The following is a 9,561-nucleotide window of genomic DNA, read 5'->3' as shown; positions in this document are numbered from 1 at the left end:
CAATCAATCATCCCAATTCCTTTGGGAATTCAGCGCCACCTCGAGCTCAGCTCACCACGTGCTCCCGTTCTGCTCCTCCCCGCTCCCAGGGCCCGCCCCGGCCAGGATGCTCTGGCTCTCACACCCTTTTCCTGGCTGTTCCCACCCAAACTGGGAGCCCCCAAGCCCTGGCACCGCTGGCAGACCCCGCACTCAGCACCGGGTGGATCCAACCCCAAAGTTCCACACATCCTGCTCAGGGATCCCCTCCTGCATCATTCCCTGGGAGCTGCTGTGGCTCCCACTCTGCCTTCCACACCTGGGATCCATCCCCTCTTCCCAAGTATCAGCAGAATATTCAGGATGAGCTCTGGAGGACTCCAGGGCGTGATCCCAATCAGGAATTCCTTCGGGCTCAGCTCACCACGTGCTCCCGTTTCCCACCTGCTCCTCCCTGCAACATTCCCGCTCCGGATGCATCCAGGGCCCGCCCTGGCCAGGACGCTCCGGCTCTCCCACACCCTTTTCCTGGGTGTTCCCACCCAAACCGGGGAGCCCCCAAGCCGCTGGCAGACCCCGCGCTGGGCACCGGGGGACTCCGGGCACATCCCTGCCCAGGGCAGCATCCCTGGGAGCATCCCCGGGCCCGGCCGCGCGTTCCCGGCTGGCATCGCCGCTGAGCAAACAGGAAACACTCGCCCTTTGTTAATCCCGGCCCGGGCTGCGCGTTAAATATTTATCTGTGAGCGGAGGCTGGTGCTGGGAGCCGCGGGGAGGGAGGGAGGGACCGAGGCAGGGCCGGCGCTGGAGGCTCCTGGCCGGGCACGGGAGCGGGAGGTGAGCGGGGATTTGGGCACCCCCAGGGGGGCTGGGGTGAGGGGGCTGCTCCTGGCATCGCTGCGACATCGAGAGGTGTCACTGGGTGGGCTGGAGGGGATTTGTCACCCCTTGGCAGCAGGGATGGGCTCGGGGTCCCCTCTCGCTGGGTTTAACCCCCTCCGGCCCGGCTGCCATCCCTGCCCTCGTCACCCCGGGATTTGCCAGCGGGATCAGCTCCTTGTCCTCGCCTCGGTGTCCCCAGCTGGCAGCAAGGAGCTGCCTCATTCCCAGGCATTGGGGCGGGGGAGTACACCCTGTCCCCTGTGTCCCTTGTCCCCTGTGTCCCCTCTGTCCCCCGTGTCCGGTGTCCCCTGTGTCGCCGGGCGCAGGATCGCAGCCAGCCGGGGCTCCTGCCATGGTCCCCAGCAGCAGCGGGCGGTGGCCTGGTGGGGACCGAGGGGTGGCAGCGAAGCCACCATCGCCCTTGGAGCTCACGTGGGAGCTCACGGGATGAGGAAGGGCTGGGGCAGCCCCGTTTTGGGGGTGTCAGCACTTTAGGGGAGCAGGAAGCGGCCGGCGGGTGAGTGGGGGGTGCGGGGGGACACGGGGCACCCACAGAGCGGGGCACGGGGGTGTTCCGGGCGGGGACCCTGCCTGGATTCCTCAGGGACGGGCGGATGGAGGGGATGGTGCAGTGGGGATGGGGGCTCTGCTCTGACTGTGCCCCACACCAGGGCTTGGGTGGGCACGGGAGCACAGATCCCATTCCAGGAGCACAGATCCCATTCCAGGAGCACAGATCCCACTCCCCACTTCGGCCCTCACCTCTCAGCATTTCCCTCCTCACCCTCTGCCAAAAATCCCCCGAAATCCCCCTCTCCATCGGTGGGGAAGCGGGGACGCTGGAGGGGATGAGGTGGGACACGGGGGGCTCACATGGGGGTCCCCGGCGCCCCAATCCCTGGGGGATGGAGAGATTGAAGGGATGGAGGAGATGGAGAGATGGAGAAATGGAAGGGATGGAGGGATGGAGGGTCACCCGTGGGAAAGCGGCCGGCAGTGGGGATGGGGTCTCTGCTCTCCCCGTGCCCCATGCCGGCTCTCGGAGGCGTTCAGGAGCACAGACCCCGCTCCTCCCCTCAGTCCCGACCTCCCCCCGGAATTCCCTCCCCGTCCTTTCCCCAAACCCCCCCGAGTCCGCGTCTCCATCGCGCCGGGGGGCGGCGGCGCCGGGCTCGCCCCGTTTCGTAAGCGGGGCCGGGTGCGCGGGAACGCGTGCGCGGGGCGTGGGATGAGTTCAGCCTCTTGGCCCCATTCCCTGGATCCCATCCCTGGAAATGTCACTGGAAACTCTGAATGGGCCGGCCCCGCTCCAGAGCTGGGGGGGCAGCGCACCCCGGGGGGGGACCGGGGCACACGGGGACCCAGCGGCGGCCGGGACGGAGCCGGTGCCTCTCGACCCTCCCGGGGGATGCTCTTGGGGGGCTCTCCTGGAGTTCCACGCTCTGAGGGCCCCCCCGCTCCTTCTCCCGGCCGAGTTCGTGCCGTGGGTTTTCCCTCCGTGCCGCTCGCAGCTCCGGCCCGCTCGCCCCGGGGCTCCCCAAAACCCCGGAGCTTCTCGGGGGGCACCGCACAGGAGGTAAGAGCAGGCTGGGGGGGGCCCAAGGGAACAGGTTTGGGGGGAAAGGACAAGGAAGGGGCCGAGCCCCGTGTGGGGCTGCGCTGGGAATGGCGCGGAGGTTTTTGGGGTGCCCTGGGGGACAGGAGCCTGCACCCCACTTTGTGTGCCCCGGGTCCTCAGTTTCCCCACGGGGGTGATTAACGTTAATTACAACCTCGGGGCTGCCGAGCCTCCAGCGGTGCGGGAAACGGGGGGTCCCGATTGGGGGTCCCACACACACAGAGGGCGCCCGGGAGCCCCCAGGACGCCCCGTTTGAGGCGGGGTCTGGCACCTGCGAGCTCCGCTGCCGGGGTGGGGACGGAGCCCAGGTCACGGGTGTCCCCCGAAGGCCCCGGAGCCATCCCTGGGGTGTCGGGAAGGGCTCCGGGGGTCCCGTCTCCCCCAGCCGCCCCCCGGTCCGTTCCTGGTGAGTCACAGCCCGGCCGCGCGTTCCCGGCTCCCCGTTCCTCCGTCCCCTCTCCCTTTCTGTTTGCGCTGCAGGGCGGGGAAATATTTCTGCCCTGTCGTGTTCCCGGCGCTGGCAGCGCTCCCGGGCGGGCGACGCTGCTGCCGCCACGTGCCCGGGCGGGAGGGCAGCGCCCCGGGACCGGGCATGGGATGGGAACGCGGCGCTGCCATCGCCCCCCGAGCCGCTCCGGGCTGATCCATCCCTGCCCAGCCGGGGCAGGCCGAGGGGCGGGGGTCTGGATTGGCATGGAGAATGAGGTGGGCACCGTGCCAGGGCTGGTTCTGAACAGGAACAGCCCCTTCGCTGAGCTGGGGACGCTGCCACCGCGGTTGTCACCCCACACACGGTGTCCCCTGTGCCTCTGAATAACAGGGGACGCTCCCAGCGCCGTTGTCACCCCACACGTGGTGTCCCCTGTGGAATGACAGGGGACGCTCCCAGCGGTGCGGCTGCGGCTCCTCCGAGCCCCCGTCTCTCCGCCAAAGCCTGGGAATGCCCAGAGAACAGGGACGCCATGAGCACCACAGCTGCTTTTCCCACAGGGCATCCCCCGGGCACCATCCCGCGGCCCCCGGCCATGGCGGGCCGGCTCCTGCCCCCCGACACCAGCCCGGCCCTGGGGGTGGAGGACGTTCCCCGCCTCCTCCCCGCCCCACAGGTGTCCCCGCAGCACAGGGTGAGTGGGGCTGGCACATGCTGGGGGATCCGGGGGGGCTGCACCCCCCGATGCTTTGTGGCAGCCCCTCCCTGTGCCACAGGTGCCCATCATCCGCCACCGCGGCTCCAACACCCTCAACTTCCACTTCCACGAGCCGGAGAGCCGCGGCACCGCCCAGAACAGCCCGGGAGCTCCCAAGAGCTCAGGTACAGAGAGCCCCGAGCATCCTGGGGACACCTGGGGGCTCCCCCGGGCCGTGCCCACCTGAGCCGTGCCCACCTTGCCTGCAGTGAATGAGTGGTACCAGACCTGGCCAGCCAAGGAGCCCAAAGCCCCCAATACCCAGGTGCCCGCCCAGCCCAGCCCCAGCCCCAGGGCCGCCCCCGCCTGCCCGCGGCCCCCGGGCTGGTCGGCGACCTGGACCAAGGACAGCAAGCGGCGGGAGCGGCGCTGGGTGAAGTACGATGGCATCGGGCCCGTGGACGAGACGGGGATGCCCCTGGCCTCTCGCTCGGTGAGTGGGGGCGCAGGGCGGGGGTGTCACCCCGCTGTCACCCCCTCACCACCGCACCGTGTCCCCCCAGAGCGTGGACAGCCCCCGGGACTGGTACCGCAGCATGTTCCGGCAGATCCACCGCAAGCTGCCAGGTGAGCCCGGCTGCGCGGGTGGGCACGGAGCGGGCACGGAGCGGGCACGGCCCGGCCCCCGCTCACCTGCCCATCCCCAGAGCCCGACTGGGACACCCATTCCTGCCCCACCACGGCGCCTCCATCGCCCCCCAAGCCGCGCAGGAGGGGCTCGGCCCCGGCTGAGCCCCCCGGGATGCCCAACGGGATGGACTGGTGAGCCTGGCACAGGGACGGGGGTGCCCACGGCGGGAGGGGGGGCTGCGCTGGCTGAACCCCCCCGTCCTCCACAGGACCCGCTGGGGCGGCACCGGTGCCACCGCCGAGCCTGGCAGCATTTTTGACTACGAACCAGGGGAGTTCTGTCCGCGGGAGCAGGTAGGCAGGGCTGGCACAGGGTGAGGGGTGGGCCCGAGGTGGGCACACCCCTGAGCGGCCCCTGCCCTTTCAGAGCCCGGCAGCAGCGCGGCCGAAGCGGGCTCAGTCCATCGAGGTGAGGAGCTGGGGGTGGCAGGGGGTGCTGGGGGTGGCAGCGGGTCCCGGGGCCCGCGGGCAGTGCCAGCCTGGCCGCCACAGCCCCGAATTGCCCGTGCAGGTGCTGCTGGAGCAGGAGCTGGAGCAGCTCAGCGAGGAGCTGGACAAGGACATGAGGGACATGGAGACGCGCCGGGCACCCCGCCAGGTACCCCCGGGCCCTCCTGCTGCCCCTTGGGCACCCCAGGGCATCCAGCTGTGGGCACATCTGGCTGTGGGCACATCCGGCTGTGGGCACATTCAGCTGTGGGCACATCCAGCTGTGGGCACATCCAGCTGTGGGCTGGCTTTGTGCAAGGCTTGGGCATGCACGTGGTGGGATGCACATCTGGATTAATGCCCGGATGGGTGCATGCACATCTGGGCGCATGTGTGGCTGGATGTGTGCACAACTGGATGGATGGATGTGGGCACAACTGGATGTGGGCACAACTGGATGTGGGCACAACTGGATGTGTGAGCAACTGGATGTGGGCACAACTGGATGTGGGCACAACTGGATGTGGGCACAACTGGATGTGGGAACAAGTGGATGGATGGATGGATGGATGGATGGATGGATGGATGGATGGATGGATGGATGGATGGATGGATGGATGAGTGCACGGCTGGAGCCCTGCGCATCTGGGTGCCTGCACGGCTGGATGTGTGCACAACTGGATGGATGGATGGATGGATGGATGGATGGATGGATGGATGGATGGATGGATGGATGGATGGATGGATGGATGGATGTGGGCACAACTGGATGTGGGCACAACTGGATGCGGGAACAAGTGGATGGATGGATGAGTGCACGGCTGGAGCCCTGCACATCTGGGTGCCTGCACGGAGCTGCATGCACATCTGGATGCGCGCACACCCCGCTGCCTGCCTGGCTGGCTCCGCGCACATCTGGCCCCACGCACGGCTGCTCAGCAGCCCTTGGAGCCGCGGCTGTGGGGCTTTAGGACCCAGCCCGCCCGTCCGTCCGTCCGTCCGGCGCTTTATTGGCGCAGCCGAGCTGGACTCCTTCGCTTCCCGCCGAGACTCGGCCTCCTGGATGATTAATTTTTCTCTCCCACCCCCTCCCGCTCCTCCCGGCAGAGCCCGGCTGCTGCTCCCACCGCTCGCTCCCCTGCTCCGGCCTCCCCGGCTGCTCGGTGAGTTCCGCGGCCGCTCCCACCCCCAAACCGAGGGGGCGAGGGACGGGACCCCGCTCTGGGGGTGGCGGTCGGGCTGTCCCCGCACGCAGCGCCCCGCGGGGTGGGAGCCCCCCGGAACCCCCACGGGATCCCCGCACGGGTGGGAGCGGCGCCGGGCCGGCTGCCCGCAGGGTGGGACGGGGCCGGAGCGGGGCTCAGCCTTTCCCCCGGCCCCGAGCAGGGAACGCCGCGTCCCGGCCTTTGGCTCCGTCCCAGGGGAGGTGACGGCGCTCGGGTTCCCGATTCCCACCGCTGTGTCCCTGCGGGCACGGGGAGGGGACAGCTGTGCCGGAGCACCCCGCGGTGGGATGGGGTGGGCACGCCGGGGTGGGGTGGGCACGCCGGGGTGTCCTCACAGACCCCTCTGTGCCCCGCCAGCAAAACAAACAAACCGACAAACAAACAATCCAACAAACCAACCAACAAACCAACGAGTCCCTCCGCTTGTAGGACCCACCGTAACCCCCAGGGGCGCACAGGGCGGGGGTTCTCCCCCTCCCCAGCCCCTCCTCCGGCTTTGGGGGGCGCATTTGGGCTCTTTCAGCGCCCCCCGGAGCGCGGTTATTCATTAGCCCTCCCCGGCGCTTCCTGCTCGGCCGCAGCGGGGCCGCGCTGCCGGAAAACTTCGGACCGGTCCCGCTTGGCTGCCCCGGGAGGAGCCCCGGGAGCGGTGCAGAGAGCAGAGCGGGGGTCCTGGTTCTGGGGGACCCCAGTGTTCTTCCATTGGGGTACCCCGTGGTTTTGGGCTGCGGGATCCCGGGGTCCTGGTGCTGGGGGACCCCAATATCCTGGCTGATGGAATTCAGGGATCCTGGTGGACCCCGAATTCCCGGTCTGTGGACCCGGGGGTCCATGGGATAAAGGGGCCCTGAGGGTCCCTGATGTCCTGGTCCATGCAATGCACAGGACCCCGATGTCCTGCTCTGTGGGACACAGGGGTCCTGCCACACCCAAGGGCAGCAGGGTCAGAGCAGGGAGGGTTCACGGCCCTGCCCTGAGCCACTGTCACCCCTCAGGAGCCCCCTGTCACCCCAGCGGCTGTGGAGCCCCCCTGGCACCCACCACTCAGCTGCCACCCCCAGCATGGAGCGAGCTGGGCTGGGGCTGGCCAGTGACCGGAGCCCTGGCAGAGGTGAGACCCCAGTGAGCCCCCCTTGAGCCCCCCTTGAGCCCCCTTTGAGCCCTCCTGAGCCTCCCTGAGACCCCCACACCCCCGCTCTTCACAGACACCCTCAGGCCAGGGACCCTGCCCAGCCTGTCGGACCTGGGGGAGCCCGTGGAGGCCGTCAGGAGGGAGGAGAAGAAGGTGAGGCTGGGCCGTCCCGTGCCATGGGGGATTTGGGGTGGCGGGACTGGGGGTGTCTCCTGTAACCCCTCCTGTCCCTCCCCAGATGAAAGCTGCTCGCCTCAAGTTCAACTTCCAGGCTGAGTCTCCCAAGTAAGCGCCGGGGTCACCCCTGGGGTCTCTGGGTGACAGATGGGACTGGGGGAGCCCTGGCACTGCCAGCCGAGCCGAGGGCAGGTCTGTGCCCGCGGGCAGGTGTGACAGTGTCCCTTGCAGGGAGCTGACGCTGCAGAAGGGCGACATCGTCTACATCCACAAGGAGGTGGACAGGAACTGGCTGGAGGGGGAGCACCACGGCCGCGTGGGCATCTTCCCCTCCAACTACGTGGAGGTGGGCGCGGGCCCTGCGGGGGCAGCGGGGCCGGGGGGCGCTGGCGCTGCCCCTCACCCGCGTGTGCCCCCCAGATCCTGCCGCCCACGGAGGTGCCCAAGCCCATCAAGGCTCCCACGCTGCAGGTGCTGGAATACGGCGAGGCGCTGGCGCTCTACAACTTCCGAGGGGATGTGCACGTGGAGCTCTCCTTTCGCAAGGTACCGCGGCTCCGTGCTGGGCCATCCCGGGCCGTTCCGTGCCTCTCCGTGCTCTGCCATCCTGTGCCATTCTGAGCCATCCCGTACCAATCTGTGTCTCTCTGTGCTGGGCCATCCCGGGCCGTTCCGTGCTGGGCCATCCCGAGCTGTTCTGTGCCTCTCTGCGGTGCCATCCCAGGCCAATCCGTGCCTCTCCATGCTGTGCCATCCCGAGCCGTTCATCCCAGGCCATTCCATGCCTCTCTGTGCTCTGCCATCCCGGGCCAATCTGTGCCTCTCAGTGCTGGGCCATCCCGGGCCGTTCCGGGCCACCCTGTGCCATTCTGTGCCATTCTGTGCTGTGCCATCCTGGGCCATTCTGTGCCTCTCTGTTCTGTGCCATCCCGGGTCGTTCATCCCGGGCCATTCCGTGCCTCTCTGTGCTGGGCCATCGCGGGCCGTTCCGTGCCATCCTGGGCCGTTCATCCCGTGCCATCCCGCGCTAACCCTCCCTCTGCTCCCGCCGCAGGGCGAGCGGATCTGCCTGGTGCGCCGGGTGAACGAGAACTGGTACGAGGGGCGCATCTCGGGCACCAGCCGCCAGGGCATCTTCCCCGCCACCTACGTGCAGGTGCTGAAGGAGCCGCGGGTCAAAACCACGGCCGAGGACATCCCCGCCTCCCCCGGCCCCGCCAGCCCCCGATCCCCGGCCCTGCAGCGCTCGCCCGGCCCCCGCAGCCCCCAGGCTCCCGCGGGGTCCCCCCGGGAAGCCAAGCGGGGTCCCGGCGTCGGTGCCACCTTCCCCCCGTCCCCAAAGCTGCCCCACGCTGGCACCCCCAGCCCCTTGGTGGCTTCTGCCAGCCCCCCACACCCTGCGGAGCCGCGGCGTCCTGGCTGGAGCCCCGAGCAGGTGAGTGCCCCCCGCCCTGGCACCGTGCCCCCCGCCCTGGCACCGCTGGGGCTGCGGGTGCCACCCTGACCCCCCGTGTCCCCCCACAGCGCCCGACCCCGGCGGTGGCACAAAGCAGCGCCCGGCCCGAGCCCGCCCCGTCCCACAACGGCTCCGAGATCCGGTGGACTCCGTAAGCAGAGCCAGGGGCGGCCCCGGGCGCGGTGTCCCCACGAGGGTCCCACCCGTGTGCGTGGGGTGGGCTCTGCCCATGGTTTGTGTCGCAGGTACCGGGCCCTGTACCAGTACCGGCCCCAAAACGCCGACGAGCTGGAGTTGCTGGAAGGGGACAGGGTGGATGTCATGCAGCAATGCGACGACGGCTGGTTCGTGGGTGCGTGGCGACCTCCTCGGGGACAGGGATGAGGACGAGGTGCCACCCTCACCGCTCACCGCCTCTCCGCGTCTTTGTGCCCGCAGGAGTGTCCAGGAGGACGCAGAAATTCGGCACTTTCCCCGGGAATTACGTGGCGCCGGTGTGACCCGCGGCCGTGGGGACCGCGGGGGCTTCCCCGTGTCCCGCCGTGTCCCCGCCGTGTCCCCGCACGGGGATGAAGCGCCTCCAGCTCCCTCCCGCCCCTATGGGGCTGCTTCTAACAGGGACGGATCCCCCAGCGCGGGGCGTCTCCCCCGCCCCGGTGCCTTAACGCGCCCCCTCCTCACCGCTGCCGGTGCCACCGGCCCGGGATCGCCCCGGGCTCTGCCCGGTGCCGGGCCTGACCATGACGGCCGGGCCCCGCCGTGCGGGTCCGCGTCCGGGAGTCGCCTTCGCTTCTTTTCCGTCATTAAAGCTCCGCTCAGCGCCGCTCTGAGAGTGCCGGGATTG

General features: G+C 69.4%; 1 protein-coding gene across 1 annotated transcript; it reads left to right on the top strand.

Moving 5' to 3' along the window:
• The first annotated feature begins 760 nt into the window (after nucleotides 1–760).
• SORBS3 (sorbin and SH3 domain containing 3) lies at nucleotides 761–9,540 on the top strand. The gene is made up of 19 exons (XM_059490832.1): nucleotides 761–816; nucleotides 3,471–3,604; nucleotides 3,687–3,792; nucleotides 3,877–4,100; nucleotides 4,171–4,234; nucleotides 4,315–4,429; nucleotides 4,507–4,591; nucleotides 4,665–4,706; nucleotides 4,809–4,895; nucleotides 5,834–5,889; nucleotides 6,948–7,063; nucleotides 7,158–7,237; nucleotides 7,323–7,369; nucleotides 7,493–7,607; nucleotides 7,682–7,807; nucleotides 8,316–8,696; nucleotides 8,786–8,868; nucleotides 8,963–9,069; nucleotides 9,156–9,540. The coding sequence occupies exons 2-19, from the start codon at nucleotides 3,506–3,508 to the stop codon at nucleotides 9,215–9,217; spliced, it is 1,995 nt and encodes a 664-aa protein (XP_059346815.1). The 5' UTR covers nucleotides 761–816; nucleotides 3,471–3,505; the 3' UTR covers nucleotides 9,218–9,540.
• Nucleotides 9,541–9,561: the final 21 nt, after the last annotated feature.

This window comes from Ammospiza nelsoni, chromosome 30, assembly GCF_027579445.1.
Source record: "Ammospiza nelsoni isolate bAmmNel1 chromosome 30, bAmmNel1.pri, whole genome shotgun sequence".
Classification (NCBI taxonomy): Eukaryota; Metazoa; Chordata; class Aves; order Passeriformes; family Passerellidae; genus Ammospiza; species Ammospiza nelsoni.
This window is presented reverse-complemented; position numbering and strand designations above follow the sequence as displayed.